At 32.4% G+C, this 17,228-nt stretch overlaps 1 protein-coding gene across 2 annotated transcripts; it reads right to left on the reverse strand.

Annotated features, from left to right (window-relative positions):
• Positions 1 to 1,005: 1,005 nt before the first annotated feature.
• On the reverse strand, positions 1,006 to 4,736 carry LOC122585487 (protein WVD2-like 7). Of its 2 annotated transcripts, none has more exons than XM_043757614.1 (9): positions 4,722 to 4,736; positions 4,194 to 4,250; positions 3,016 to 3,612; positions 2,548 to 2,766; positions 2,406 to 2,455; positions 2,253 to 2,327; positions 2,039 to 2,138; positions 1,625 to 1,732; positions 1,006 to 1,511 (listed from the first exon to the last, which is right to left on the reverse strand). In XM_043757614.1, the coding sequence occupies exons 2-9, from the start codon at positions 4,233 to 4,235 to the stop codon at positions 1,296 to 1,298; spliced, it is 1,407 nt and encodes a 468-aa protein (XP_043613549.1). In that variant the 5' UTR covers positions 4,236 to 4,250; positions 4,722 to 4,736; the 3' UTR covers positions 1,006 to 1,295. The 2 variants fall into 2 exon arrangements, with proteins under 2 accessions (XP_043613549.1, XP_043613550.1); XM_043757615.1 differs by lacking the exon at positions 4,722 to 4,736 and adding an exon at positions 4,403 to 4,426.
• Between the last annotated feature and the right edge of the window lie 12,492 nt (positions 4,737 to 17,228).

Consider the following 17,228-nt stretch of genomic DNA (forward strand, 5'->3'; position numbering starts at 1 on the left):
TATACTGAGAATGGTACCCATATGAACTTTACCTGTCTCTCTTAACAATAATCCCAAAGTAAAACTAACATTGTTACCGGCTACCGGTACAACAGGTCAACCGATACATTAAAAGAACAAAAATGAAAGGTACTTACATCAGATAGCCAATTTGAATGGTCACTACATTACATAACCATTTAATCATAGTTGGTTACACTCCATTTCCATGATCTCAATAAAAATTGGGTAACTTATACAATTGAAACATGGACTATATTGAACATGTCACAACGTAATAATTGTATTTGACTTATTTAGGCCATCATTATGGATGTATAAATTATTGATGGTTACTTGAAAGTAATAGTTATAGCCACTATTATGGTTGTACAATGTAAATGCTTTGGTTTTGTTTTTCAGATCGTACTTTAAACATATTGGGGCTACGAATATGTGCACAGAAAATAGAGACGAACAAACAGGCTTTGGCCGAAACCAGCACCAGACCCTGACCAGAGCCAAGTCAGAAAAGAAACAAAAAGTATGGTCCTGGAATCCTAGACCCGGCTAGGCCTTAAAAGTTAAAACTGCATATAATACTAAAACTTTATCAACAAGCCTTTTAGGCACCACTGGCACCATGTATGAATTTGTCTTTCCCCTGTAATTTTTTTATTTTTATACGCTATTTTAAATCTTTTTAGTGATCTAACTATAAACATAAGCTTTTGTACCAATTCAACATGCAAGAATGCCAAAGCGGTCCTAGGCCTTACCAGAACCTGAAAAGAAAAAAGCTTGGTCTAAGAATCCTAGACCTGACTAATCGAAAATCCTTTTCAGTATCGGCCCATCGGGCCTAGACAAAACTTGTTCTTCATGCAATAAAATTCATCAGGTTGTAATTTCCCTCTAACTTTCTTACTTTCATTACGCTTTTGTACTAATTTAGAGGTAATTTTCATAAGATATACTACTTTCCCAACAACTTTATAACCAACACCGGATTAGGCCTGGTCGATGTGCACATCCCTAAATATACGTAACATTTGGATTTATCTCGTAACTTTTGCAAGTTTGTATACAATAAGGGAGGTCGAAACCATTTTAGCTAGTCAACTAATTCCCATATGAAGGGTACTTACATACTTTCCTAATCTAATCCACCATGAGACATACGTCTTCCCACAGCTTTATTCCTTCACCAACAACTACTACAGTAACCAACATGAACAAGACAGCAACAACACGCTCAAGAGGCAACACTCAAGGCTATATAACCCACTTTTGGACCATTTCTCCTTATAGTGTCTCTAGCCCGTGGTCCTATTTGTTGTTGTGAACTCTGATTCTTTTTTCTTGTTATGTACGCTCCTGGGGGATTCTAAAGGACGGGTTTTGTTGGTTAAAGAAATAGAAGAACCTGGTTTTGGATTTAATGAGGCATTAGAATTCGATAGATATTTGATCGTGTGTGGAGTTATTGAACCTGTTCTTGGTCTACTTGGTGTCTTGTTAGTGGATATAACCTGTCATTTGTAAATGCATATCAAAAGTCAGCTCAATAATTATTTGAGGATAAGAAAAGATTATTAGTTGACAACGCTATTAGATAGCTATAGAAAAGATGCAATCAGTATACTTTGTTTTCATCTGAGGAACGAGAAGATGCTTTGTAGAAAGAAGGCATTGGTGTTGCTTTAAAGTTGACACTTTTTCGACTTTGTGTCATCTCAGCGGCCCTTTTTATCTGGAATTCCGAAGGACGGATAGTTACATGCTTGCACGTGTCATGCAAATTTAACAATCAGATACATATATATCTCAAAATAAAAGGAAGTATTAAACGCTAGCTAAAGGTTAAGTATATGATTTAGCTTCGGTTTAAGGGCCCTGGAGTCGATCCTGAACATTTTATCAGAAAACCATACAAACGTCTGTCAAGCATGTGAAGGATCAACTACTCCAATATGAATTTCGGACTCAATATCAGATGAAAGTATGAAACTATCAAGTATATGTGTAACAAAGAAAAGAATACTAAGAAACACTCTACCTCTTTCTGCCTTTCTGCTCGTTGATCACTTTTATAAATGAAACCTGCAGCATTCTGATTGGTGTATAGTTGACTCTGAGTAGTAACAGCATGTTTAGTCCTGTAGAAGTAAAGCAACAAATGAAGTGAACAAAGAAGAAAAACATACTTACAACTGGAAGTACACAAGAATAACAATATCTTCCAACGAAATTTTATACGTAGAACTTAGAACCTGTTGACGTTTTGATGTGCTGCGGGAAGAGACTTCACTTCCGATGTTTTCCCTGATCTATATTCTTTAACAATGCTGCAAAAAATACAACATATGAAAGGATCTGACCCGCTAGAGAAGAAATTTAACACAGAAAACCACCAAACTACATACCTTTTATTTATGGGAATTGCTTTTGCTTTCGGAAAACTCATACTTGATTCCTAACAGAAGAAATTTATTCATCTATTAGTATGACAAAGTTATCAATGTTTTGGGTAAGTTCGTAACAAGTTTAAAAAAATACTGTAATCACCTCTAATTTCGTAGCTCTTCTTCCAAAATTAGGAATGGGGCTAGCAGGTCGAGGTGACTGCTTTTCTTTCTCCTTAATGAGTAAACCTTTGATTTCCCTTGTTTTGGTTTTACCTGAGCCATAGGATGCTTCACCAGAAATGCTTCGTTGAGCTTGAGCAGATTTGATATGAGCCTTCAGTTTTGACTTTGATTGTTTCGTTTCTGAAGTAGGCCTTACCTAAACGCAATAGATTATTGCGGTTCAAAAATAGAAATATAAGTAGATACACTCAAACATATACATAAATAAAGACCATGCTAATCTTATATTTCAGATTTAGTGTAAAGAACAATTTGTATTCAAATTTTTAACTTTGTTAGAGGTGGTGGATGCATTTACTAAATGAGACCACGTATGTTACTTAGAAAACTATAGAACGGACGAAAATCCTGTATAAACATTTAAGCAAATTCCAGAAGGACTCACCTTGGAAAAAAATGTTTGTTGAGATGCAGAATTACCACTATCATCGTCCTTCTCATTAATGGCTTCTTCAATATGTACCTCACTTTTAACCAAAACAACATTCTCAGTTTCTTTGAGCTCAAGATGTTCTGAACTACTTTCTGTATGACCATGTAGGCTTACATCAAAATTTGTAACATCGCAGCTTGCATTGCCATTCTCAGAACATAAAGTTTCAACATTTTCCTTTGCACGTTTCTGAATATCCATTTCTTCATCGTGTTTGGAGTGGCCAGAACTACAAGGACTCTCATCAGAGAACGTAAAATGCTTGATATCGTTGCCATTCTGCAAGTCTCGTAAATCCTGCGGGTCATCATTTTTGATTATTTGGAACTCTTTCCCATCTTGGCTTTCAGATGAACTTTTCTTCTGAAGAGCTTTCCTTCTAAAATGAGCCTCGAAATAAGCTTTCATTTCGGTAACAGAACCCGGTTTTGAACACTTCTCAACATCTTCAAGATATCGATTGTGTGAAAAAGATGATCTTCTTTCCCATGATAATGATTCGGATTCAAATCTTCCAAACGAGATTGAACCCGAGTGCAAGAGGTCTGCCTGTCAGATCAAAAAAATAACAAGATATTCAAACACATAATACAATGCAAGACAACTGACGTTTGTTACTCTAAGTAGTTGTCAATTATCACTATATATGAGTAGCAACTAATCAACTATATATAGTTAACAAATCCCATATATAAATACTAGAAGGGCCTGCATGCAATGCAGCAACGATGACGACGGCGGTTTGGCGATGGCGGTGACAGGTGGTAATGACAACGACTATTGGTGGTGGTGGCAATATGCATGTAATTGATGTAAAGAGGGTAGTGGCGATATAAGTAGAATTAATTAGAATTAGCATAATAGAACTTATCTTTTATTTACATAATAGCATTTAATTAGAATTAGCATAATAGCATTATTTAATTAGAATTAGCTAGGAGAAGATCAAAGAAAGACTTAATTGGATCAAGTACTAATTAATTTACATCCTTGCCGTTAGAATCAGAGAGGTCATAAGTTCGATCCTTACTCCTTGCAAGTCAGATATCCTTTTCTAACCAACTGAGGGTTTTTTTTTTATAAAAAGGATCAAAGTAAGTAACTTAGTTAAAGACAAGATCGATTATTACCTGAAAACCAAGCCGAAAAGGTTGTTGAATTCCTCCAGCCATTATTACTATTATTATCTAAATATAAACAAAGATAAACGCTTCAATTCATCTCCATGGCCATACACCGCTGCAAATCTATCTAACAACTTACAATAACCCTTGACATTTGGATAAAGTAAACGAAATATATTTATATTAAAGGAGAAAGATATATAGAGAATAATTACTTATATAAAGTCAGATAGATAGAAATAGAGAGATCATGAATTGGAATAATAATGTAAGTAATAATAAAAAGGAATATGTGATTCTGTAAATGTTGTGTTCTTTGCTTGCACAGATTGCGTGTTTTTCTGTATAAGTGTTTTTTGGTGAGTTAGTTCGGAGTGTGTAGTTGAAGCTTGTAGATTTATTACAGTATTATTAATTTATTATTTATTACTCTATTATTATACGAGTAAGATTTTAGAAGTAAAAGCTAGCAGAAAAAAGTCAAGTGAAGTGAGTCAGTGACGAAGAATAAATTAAAAAGGGAATCATCATCACCTCTTCTTTTTGTTCCGTCTCTTATTATTTCCTTAATTTTTCTTGTTTGGGTCATACCCTTCTGGCCTTCTTGTCTTACGGATCAAACTTAACAAAGAGTGTGTCACGTCCTTTTTGCCTTTTAGATCGTTCTTATCTACAAAGTGGGTCAAACTTGAAATTCTAATCCCTTGATAATAATACTATAAAAAAAAACGTTAATTTTAAACGAATATCTAGATATATAAACAAGTCAAAGCTATTTGTTTTCGAGCTTAATTTATAGCTCATTTGAAGTATAAATTAGATGCGAAATAATTGTTATAGCCTTGATGATTTAATTTACATCATTAATCTTTTATGTTTTAAAATATATTTACTATCTTTGTTTTTATACCAATTACCTTTAAATCAATTACCTACACCATTAACCGTCATTGTTATCACCCCTACCACACCGCTATCGCATTACGTAGGTACCGTGCTAGTTGCATATAATAAAAGCCTCTACACAATATACTCTTCAATAACTCTAACTAACGTGTCTGCTAATATGTATAGTACGAGTTAACCAGGGACGGTACCACATGGGGGGCAAAAGGGGCAAATGTCTCCCTCAAAACTTAGATTTTGTCATGTATTTTAAAATTTTATATCGATTAAGTTTTTAATATTTTGACCCTTTTATATTTTTATTTTACAGTTTTTTTTTTTTATTTTGCTCACTGTGAGATTTTTTCATGGTACAATTAACATTATGTTGTAAATTACCAAAGGATTCCCATCTATCGAGCTATACATATGACCCCATTAACATTTATTTGATTATCTGAGAGGTCGAAATCCACATATTATCGTACGTACATATCATCAATGTTATGTATTGTAAGTACCCAAAAGCAATGAACTTACACACGTGGGGCATCGATTGGATTACAAGATCTCGTTAACTTTGAAGGGGGGGATGTACTAGTCGAATGTATGACCATTGAGAGAAGGAACATCATGAATGACATGTCGTTCTATCTAATCATTAGATTGGACGATGATTGATGTTGTACTATTTGGAGCTAGGTGGTGAAGATGCATATATGTTTAGGTACATATATGGGCTCTAGGTTATGAAGGGTAATGAGGTTAATACCGTTCCTTTTAGTAATAAGGTTTAGGTGCATATATGTTTAGGTACTAAGAACCACGAAAACGTGTTTTAGTAATAAGGTTAATACAGTTTTTTTTCTTTTAACATACTCTCTCCGTCTCAATTTAAATGTTTAATTGTTCGAGTTTTTTTTCACGACTTTGATCATTAATATTATTGATTGTTTTTGTAATACTTAGTGAAAGTTATAGCAATACAAAATACATTTAAAACTGAATCGATTTATATATATTACGAGTACATCAAGTATTACATTACACAAATAAAAATGTAGACAGTTAAAAGTTAAATAAGAAAAACTCAAAATATCAAGCTATGACATTTAAATTAGCACAAAGAAATTATAGAGGAAGTATATATAAAAGTAAGTAAGTAACTGCTCAGTGCCGCCTTCCGCGGGTTTTGAGCCCCAATACCTCGACGGTGTATGGGGAGGTTAAGATGTAGGCAGACCTTACCTCTACCTAAGTAGAAAGGCTGCTTCCAGTTTCTACCTAAATGGGAGAAAAGGCCCTACAACCTTTGCATGGGATGAGGATAGAACCCATAACCTCTGTCTTCAGAGGCAAGGGTGTTAACACTGATCCAACCATGTTGCTTTATAGGGGAAGTATATATATATATATATATATATGTGTGAGACATAGAAATGAAGGAATATGAGATGTAGCTATTGATACTTTGATAGTCCTTCGATCAGAGCATGAACAATGATAAAGTTTTTTTTTATTAAAACCAAATCGTCTAAATAATGGATCTTTTGATAAACTCTTTTCCACTATAAATTAACAAGTGGGGTTTGGTATGATGGAATGAAAAAAGAGAAGGGAGAATCAATTCCATTCTCATCCATTCTTAACAATTTGGAAAATATATATATATATATATTATTTTCAAGATGTTATATGTAATAAATGCATTATTATTTAAAATTTTATTTTTTTATATATTCATTCTCTATGGGTACCAAAAAACGGAATCCATTATCTTTTCAAATACTCATTCTCTTTCTCACTATTTTCATTCTCTATTACATTTCCATTCTCTATAAATCCTTCCTACCAAACACCTCATTCATATATTTAGGAAAGAGTTCCATTCCAATCAAAATACAGTAGACGTTATCATATTATTGAAATGCATTTCATTAATTTTTACCTCTACATGATAAGGAACATTATTCATGTCACATTAACACGTAAAATAGATGCTCACAAATTCACAATGCGCGCACACACAGAGACACACACAGAGAGAGTGAGCGCGCGCTTAATATTTGATAAACCTGTTTAGATATTTATAAATCTATCGTTTGAAATGTTAATTTTAAACAGAACGAACGACGACATTGTCATTTTAGGAAAGAATATAATCAGGTAAACATTAATTATAGTTCTTGTGGTCGACTATCAACCTTTTTAATTACCAAAAATTTATGGTTATGGCCGGATAATCATAAAAAATGTTTAGAGTGTAACTATATCAGCGTGCCATATATATAGTCGGGGTCGGCCATGTGATGAGACTTTTGTACTTATGGTTCTGTTTATGGTCTTCGTACTCACTTATGCCATCACGTGACCCCAACGTGCTCCCTATCTTCTTAAACACAAATTCAGAGTTTAAATTAAGAATAGTTAGAAGAGAAAATCGCGACAATAGCCCATTTTCGTTGCGAATGCATCAAAATAACCAAGTGTTTTTGGATTATTACAAAATAGCCAACAAAATCGCAACAAAAAATAAAAATCGCAATAAAAAAAGCGAAATCGCAAAAAAAAACACGAAATCGCAAAAAAAAATGGAAATCGCAACAAAAACGAGAAATCGCAGTTCGCAACAGTTTGACTTGGACGACTTTTTTTTTTTTTAAGAATACTAGTTTATTATATTAGACATGAATACAAGACTTTCAATAAACCCTAAACTTTCATTAATTTTAAAAACACGGTACAACTAAATCTAACATTTATTTGAAACATAAAACATTAACCTACCACACAAATACATAAGATATATTACAAACTTAATAAAGAGAAACATACATAATAATAGTTCATAGAACACATTATTAAAAGACAAAGTTATTTCTTCATCTCATAAACTCCTTTGGCACTTATGATGAAATGCTCCAATGTGGTAATCGCGCAGTCAAGTTGTTCTAGAGCAACATGGGTCTTGTCGATCTTTCCCTGCAAATAAGTAAAGTATTGATACTCAAGCTCAGTACAATACCCGGTTTGTATGTATCTGATTTGTTCAAAACACCATTGCTTCTTCGCATTTATCTTTCGCATAACTGCAACAAATTCCTCTTTGAATAATTGGTGGTCGAGGATATCAGCCATGATAGGGAAACATAGGGAAAATGAGGTGACTCGATAGGATGACTCGATTTACTCCTGACTCATAACATGACTCGTGTTTTGTGGTGCGAGTCGGTTCGAGTCGTGTTCCGAGTCACGAGTCACAAAAACATTTTTTTTTAATTTTTTATTTTTAAATTTTTTTTAAAACATAACTCTTTTATATGTTAATTTGATTTGATTTTAATATATCTTTTTTTAGCTTAATACATTAATACATTACAATATGTCTACAATAAATATTTGCACATAATTATAAAAATACTATATTTTCAAATATCATGACTCTTAAATCAGATTTCGAGTTGAGTCAAGATTTACGAGTCAACAACTATGCAGGTATATACTAATTAATAATTTTGATTGTAGGTAAAATAGTATGAGTAATAACAATTCTAACAATTTTAAGTACTATTTGTAATGTGAATAATTAGTGTGAGACGTATCTACCAATAAACTAAAATAAGATTGACATGTTCTTAAAACGACATATGGCATAATCCTTGATCGACACGTGTTCTTTTAATTTATTTATTTTGTTAAATTATCTTTTTTAGTTGTATATAAATTCAATTTTCTTATTAGACTTTAAATTAAACTCTAACTTTTGGCTTATTAATACAATTATACAAAAGAAATTATAAGCTTATTTGATTTATCGTTTTCTCATTAATAAATTCTCTCTTTTTTCTTTCTCAATACTTCAACTCCTATTAGTTATATTAATTACTCGTATAATAAGTTATTAACATGAATACTTCAAAATTTTGAATTTACGTTCCGAAATCACATTGCTATTTGACATCACCCACTATGCTTACAAGTTCCAATTTTGATGCGGTAACAAAAATTTAAGGTAAATCCAAAATTTTATCTAAACATATATTATATTTATCATCAATTTTTTTAATAACAATTTATTTTATAATTACGAATCATGTATGAGACATATTTAAATTTCTTTATGATACAATCTATATAGCTACCGTATATCGTACGGGTATTAGGACTAATTACGTATAAAAAAAAAGGGTGGACAAATAATTTGTGACCGAGGGAGTAACTAGCTATTAGCTAATCCTTCATGTATGGCGTCAAAGTCAAACACGTTAGAGATCAGAATTCTGTTTGGAAGTTTTAGTTACCAAAACAAGCCCAAAATTAATTTATCTAATACTGGTAGCCATGCTAGCTAGGAATACATATCAATATTCAAAAGCGTGATAATTGTCACACACCCACAAACACTTGTTACACGAACATAATAAAAACCTACGACTATCAGAAAGATCGATTTCTTATTAATATTCGAAGTTAGGATTGATATTGTAAAAGATGTTATATTAAAAACCCCGATGAGGCACTCAGCCACTCAAGATACACACATAATTCCGCCCCATGGCGGTAACTTCAGAACTCGTATGTCGTATCTATTGGTACCTGACGTCTTTAATTGAAATTACGAACTTCTAATATTTGTTCTTGACTGTTTAAGTAATTTAGAATTTATATCCATATCTTTATTTGAGTGTTTAAGTAATGTTCTGTTAGAAGATAATTGTTAAGCAAATTAAGCAATCTATCATTTTTACAAGAGACGTGAAGTCGAAGGAAACTATAAAAGAGAAAAAACTTGTGTGTTTTCTTAATTCTCTATTAAAAGTCATGGAGTGGTGATTTAAGTTTCACCCCATGAGATTGGGGGTTCTAGCCCTGAAACCTTATAGAGTTTTTCATGAAATTGAGCTATATGGTGGCCTTGGGCTACTTAAAGTTGTCTACATTCGCAGAGTATGAGACCGCTTTTCATCATTGGGTTACTTTGGATAGTCATGTTTTATTCGATGGCCGTAAAAAAAATAAATTATATGATCGGTTTCCTTTAGCTGTAATACATAGTTATATTAATACGAGAGCTCGAGACTCATTTCGTTTAATAATTATATTCCAAATAGATACACGAGAGTACGAGACTAATGGTCTGTTTGTTTTTTTTTTTTAACTTTTAAGTGATTGAATAGATAAATAATGTCTGTATAGGTTAAGTCAATACGGTTATTTTTTGTTTATTAAGTCAAATAAGCAAACACTTTTGATAACTTAATGAATTAAATATTTTGATTAAGTCATGACTTAATTTATTAAGTTCCAAACAAACACCACCTAAGCCTTAATTTATTAAGTCTCAAACAAACACCACCTAAGCCACTAGGGTTCCCAACCTTTACCCTTCTTTTTATAAACATGGGTAATGAGTTCAAACTTTTTTATGTGCATCAGTGTATAGACTTTCCTTAGTTTGAGAACCATTTTTTTGTAACAACCATGAGAACTTTTAGATAATATATTTCTTCACATGTTTTTTTTGTTCATTCACATGTAAAATGATATAAAAAAGTATGTTGTAGAAGAAACTTTTTTAAAAATCCTTCAAAATAGCCTTTTGTGAACTTGTGAATTGATATGTTAACATTTTCATTCACATATTAACAAATGGGTATATATAAGGTTTTGAAAAAAAACTTTCTTCTACAACATGTATTTTTATAACGTTTCACATGTGAAAAAAGCATGTGATCCAATACATAATTTAAGAGTTCTCAAGATTTTTTTTAAAAAAATAGGTTCTGCTCCATCAGTGTATATGTTTATATGTGTATCTTTTTAAAAAGAAAACCAACCCTCGGCTACAATCTCAATTGGGCTTACTGGGCTTTTTAATGTAAACATTGCCCAAATTAGTTTTTGCTTTACTAGTATGGTCCGTGCTGTACTGCTGTGGGCCGTTTAGGCTGATTTATCATTTATGTCATTTTAATATTATAGTTCACTTCTCTAGCGACCATAATCGCTATTCGCAAAACAATACTCTATTTTCGAATAAAGAGAGAAACTAGAGAAATAAAAAATGACTTGATTTGATTAGTAGAAAATATATGTTTGTAAATTGGGGGTAGGGAATATAAGGTTGTTAAGCACTTAAGTTGGATGAAAACCTTCTCACATACCTTTTTTAAACCATAAAAATCATGGGGTAAACATTTATTCATAATATTAAACATTGGTATGTGAGAGGTTTTTCACCCAAATTGGATGCATAACAGCCCCATAATCACTTTTCTCTTGTAAATTTATGTTTGTATATTATTTGTAAGTGTCGGAGGTCCATATGGAAGCAGTCTCTCTACCTTTGTGTAGAGGTAAGACTGTCTACAGCTTACCTCCCCCATTCCCCGCGCAGGGATTGGGTCATGTTGTTGTTGTTGTATATTATTTGTAAGTGTACATGTAGCATCTTTCATCTCCAAGAGAAATTCTAGACTTACAAACATTATACAATCAAAAGTTTACATACACATGTGGCATGTGACGTGGATCAATGATTAAAGAAAGAGAAAGATAAGAAATAAAAAATGACTTGATTTGATTAGTGGAATATGTGTTTATAAACTTTTGTCAATATATTATTTATAAGTATAGCATCTCTCAATTTCCAACGCAGGTGTTTTTCTATGCTCTATCTCTTTCCCCGTATAACTGTTTTTTTTCTTTTTCTTTCTCTCACTTTTATCCAACTCCAATACTCCATGCACTTTTAACCGGTAACAAACACCAAATATGGATTATATATCATTATCCAATAATAATGTTTTGATAAGACTGGAGATCATATGAGATAATTGCTCTTGATCAATGAGGGTTCCGATTGTTAATTTGTTACCCTTAATTAAACGACTTTAGGTGTGTCTTGCATCAATTAGGACAACTTTATTAGCAATAGAAACAGTTTTGTTAGCAATTGTGATGACTCTATTTCCATCCATGGTGACAATAGCAACACATGTAAACTTATATATAACGTATCCATAGGGACTACAATGAAGGGTTTTATGAGTTCAAGTCATGCATACGATGTTCTTGATATCAGTGTTGTAAAACTCGGCCAACTCGATTGGAAACTTGAAATTAGCTTCTTCACGGGTTGGCTTCGGCTGAATCGAGCTAAAACTCGATCAACGGTTAAGACTCGAGTCAACTTTGATCATACTCGGCCGACTCGGTCAAAGCTCGGCCGACTCAGTCAAAACTTAGCCGACTTAGGTCACTTTGGTCAAATTTGTTTTTCTTTTTATAAAAACCTTTATTAAAATTTTTAAATTGGTTTAAATTTATGTTTTTAACAATTAAGGTCTCGTTTGATTCACATAATTTGATGAAATTGGAATTGAATTCATTGGTGCGTTTGGTTGCACAAAGAAGAGAGAATCTCATTCCATAGGAATGTAAACATTCCATCATTTGATGGAATCTCCATTCCTTGGGGATGGAGTAAGGAATTTCATTCCTTACTTCACTTGAATTTTCAAAAAAATCAAAAACATTCCGTCAAATTGCATTCCTTCAAATTCCAATTCTTTTGAAAGATTTCATTCCTTCCCAAAACATTCTGTGAACCAAACGCGTCATCATGTGTCACCTTGCCCAGTTTAAACTCTAAAGCATTACGTTAATATTTTTTATATAATTATTTATAAGCTTGTGAAGTTTATTACATATATTTTCAAATTTTGTGATCGTCAAATATAGTCCCCCTCCCTCTATGCGGTTTATGCGTTCCTAGATCCCTAGTTTCATATATATGTGCTAGTCTAGTTCAAACTGAACTAAGATATTGATCTTCAGCTAATTTTTCAAAGTTTCTTCTTCCTTTTCAAATATATGAATATATGATAATGATATACTATATATATATATATATATCCATGATAACGCCCACCCACATATGAATCACGCCCATATTTTTAAAGTGTAATAACATAGGTACTAAATTGCCCTACATTATATAAAGATAGTTTGAAACCACAATATATCATACGCACCTAACCCAACACCAAAATTCTAATAGCAATCACAATCTTCACACGATCTCAAAAAGTTGCCAAGAATCAAAATCATGTGAGTACCTTTTTAGTTATTACTATCATACATGCATATATGAATAAATATGATCATAATTCATTAAATTATGCATAATGTTTAAACATTATGATTATGAATTAACGGATTTACTGTGAAAGATAAGTAAACATATATATATATATATATTTTGTGGGGTCATGAAACAAGTATAATCACTTGCAAGCGGATAAGAAAGCATAGAGATTCAAACAGTATTTTTCATATAACTGATTTATTTAATTTAAATACAGATTTTATTCTTGGTAGTTGAATAAGTATTTTATGGAAATAAATAAAACTGGCACAAAGTGGTATCTTGCTATAGGAGCTGTCTTTCTCGTCCCCCTCGACAATGGTCCCCTACCACCCCAGGCCACCCACCCATGCCACCATGTCCGTGGTTTACCCGACATCGAAAATGACCCGTCTCTCAATCTCATTCCAACCATTTGATTGACCCAAACTACAAGCCCGGCCCACTTAACCCTTAAATGTGTTTGACAACTTAAAACTTGTCTTAGGTTACTACAATATTGCCCAAAGATCGATTTTATACATATATATATATATATATAGGAAAGTTATTTTGAGAACCATAAAAAGAAAAAGAACGCGAGAACCAATCTGGGCCACACATCTCATCTCCTTTTTTCTCTCTCATCACTTTCATCCAAATTTTTCAAAACGTTTTATCTCACAAACCGTGCATCGTTAGACGAAAAAAAAACCATGGGTAGTCTTAAAATTTCATCCTCTTTCATTAGAGATGCGACTTGATATACTTTTGACAAACTTTTAAATTTCGAATTTTTTTTTTTTTTGAATTTTTTTTTTACCTGCACATGTGTAGGATGTATAACCTACACATGTGTAGGATGTGTATGATGTATACCCTACACATGTCCTGCACATGTGTAGGATTATCGCTAAAAAAAAAATTAAAAAAAAAATCAAAATTTAAAAGTTTGTCAAAAGTATATCAAGTCGCATCTCTAATGAAAGAGCAAGAAATTTTAAGACTACCCATGCTTTTTTTTTGTTTAACGATGTACGGTTTGTGAGATAAAACCATTTGAATGAATTGGGTGAAAATGAGGAGAGAGAAAATTAAATATCATCAAGATCAAAATCAATGGCCAGGATTGGTTCTCGCGTTCTTTTTTTTTTATGGTTCTCAAAATAACTCACCCCTATATATATAATATATTTATATACATGTCCGACCACTCCTTATTTTAGGACCAATTAGGACATGTGTTTTTTGAAACTTACATACCACCATGATCATTTCCGACCACCACCATGATTTTTCGGTGACGACGGTGGTCGCCGGAGCCGGATGACCATGTTTTTGGTGGGAGATGATCATGGTGGTGGTGGTGGTGGTGGTCGATGATGATGATTATGATGTGATCCTAATTAGTCTTAAAGTTAGGGGTGATCCTAAAATAACTCACCTATATATATATATATATATAGAGAGAGAGAGAGAGAATAGTGAGTATGGGGCTGTTATGCACCCAACTTGGGTAAAAAACCCCTCACATACCAATATTAAAATATTTTGAATAAATGTTTGGCCCCCCATGATTTTTATGGTTTAAAAAAAGGTATGTGAGGTGTTTTTCACCCAACTTAGGTGCCTAACAGCCTTATATTACCTTCCCCCATATATATATATATTATATATTATATATGGTAGGGTTAACGTGAGAACCACATATATAGAGAGAACCGTGAGAACCACTAGTTTCCCCCATTCTTTCTTTTTTTTGTGGTTTTTTATTTTTTAATTTTTGTTTTTCACTTTTTTCAACTTTTTTTTTTGTTTTTTATTTTCTTTTAACAAAAACCCATTCCAAAAAAAAAAAAAAATTTATTGTAAAAAATCATATGGGTTACGCGTTAAGAAAACGCATGGATACGGTACGGGCGTTGCCCTACATCCATTTTAAAGGGGTTGTCACCAGACGCATATGAGAATAGTATGGATTTGATGGACGGCGATCCAAGAGATAGTGACGGTTGTTACGGTACGGGCGTAGCCCTTAATTTTAAGGGCAAAGCCTCAGAGATGATTTTTCAATGGTTTTCACCATATATGTTGGTTCACACTTGATCCCTTCACTGTATATATATATATATGTTTAAAATTATTATATATTATTATTGATGAATAGTCGTACATTAAAAATGTACGAATAATAAGAGAAATAAGGAGTAAAAAGAACATGCAATATGTCTATGTCCAAAAATGTATATATTGCCACGTCAATTTGTAACCATTGTGGGGACTCATGAGCTGCGTGGCCTCTGTCAACCACACAGGAATAGATGAACTTGTACATGTGTGTCAAATGAAAATTAAAGTCATTTCTAATCAAATCTCTGTCTTTATATTTATTTTTAAATTAGAAGCTAGTATAGAAGAGTAGAAATATTATATTTATAACATATTCTTTCTTTAACAAAAATTGCAACTCTAACCAATTATTAATCTAGCAATCTTAATATATGCCTTATGACATATAACGATCCTCTTTATATATAATAAAGAATGATTTTTTTTTTTTTTTCTATAAAAAAAAAATCTAATCGTAGTCGTTATTCAACCTTGGCTTAAGGTAGGTGAGGTGACCCGAATTTTGTTTACAAGTGACTAAGTGAGGCATTTGAACTTTGAAGGGTACTAATATGAAGTTGAAACTAACTTAACTTGGTTTAGGAAACTAATCGCGTTTTTATAAACCCCGGCTTACTACTTTTGTTTACGTTGGCCCATTTAGTTTGTATCCATAATATTTCTTCTGTGCAAGTCATTGTTTTATTTATATTTTATACTTTTAGCTGAATTTTAATGATTTATTAGGGAATTTAACAAGTTTATTTTATTATATTGATAGAGTTTATTTATCATTTCCTTTATTTTAGACATCTACTTCAAAAATTAATCAATTTTTTTCTAACAGCGAGTTGTGTTTTACTAGTTAATATTTAGCATTCTAACAACACAGTGACATCCAATTGGGCAATATGCGGAGCTTGAACTATGCATGCCTGAGATAAAACTCAGGACTCTTGAAAACCCTTCAAAATGATCAATTTATATATTTTTAGTTATTAATTGAAAAGTTTACCACCTACTTTACTTGCCTTGAAAACGAGTAAATCACATTAATAAGAATTTATGAATTATTTTCAAGGTGGGAAACTACAGGATAGTACTATAAAATTTTTATTAAAGTATATTAGACACCCACAATGGTAAAGTTGTAAAAGCCTTTTATTAAGAAATTAAAATTTCATTTTTACTCCAATAGTAAAAATTCAGAAAAAACCTCAAAGTTTATTAATTTGTAATTAAATATAGATGAAAGAGAGTGTTAATCATCAACAATAGGTTGAGGTATTTGAACTTATTTAACAAGAAAAATGATAAATCATTCTAATGATTAGCTTAAAAATCCACCTAACATTATAGGAAGGTAACATGTGGTGTTCACTGTCCTTCACTGATTACCTCAGTGGTTGGACACCTAGACGTTTGTCCGTGAGATCTCAGGTTCGATACTCTCGGGCGTGAGATTTACAGGCTTTAGGTTTCTTAGGCCTTCGTGGAGCATTTACCAGGTGGGGCAGGCAGGGGGAGGGAAACGGGTCTTAGGTCCACGGTAACCGGCCCGGATACTCGTGGCCTGACCCTTGTTGTTCTAAAAATAACATGTGGTGTTCACTAATTCTCTTTTCTAATCTTGCTCCTGATTTTTCCACACGTCATCATCTCTTGGTTAGAAAGATTTTTAGGCTATTTACTTAGGATGATTAATCATATCTCACTTAACAAATAAGTCATCTCTTTTGATAGAAAAAAGCTTTTCGAAGACTTTTTATAAAAATAAAAAATGTCAAAGTTACAAACAACTTACACACATTCTAACAAATTGATGTGTCACCAACTATATGATGACAGATAATGAAGAAAGAGAAAAAAAAAAGTTTTAAATTTAATTGGTTCACTTAAATTGTCACATCACTTTCTAT

Source organism: Erigeron canadensis, chromosome 1 (genome assembly GCF_010389155.1).
Source record: "Erigeron canadensis isolate Cc75 chromosome 1, C_canadensis_v1, whole genome shotgun sequence".
Classification (NCBI taxonomy): domain Eukaryota; kingdom Viridiplantae; phylum Streptophyta; class Magnoliopsida; order Asterales; family Asteraceae; genus Erigeron; species Erigeron canadensis.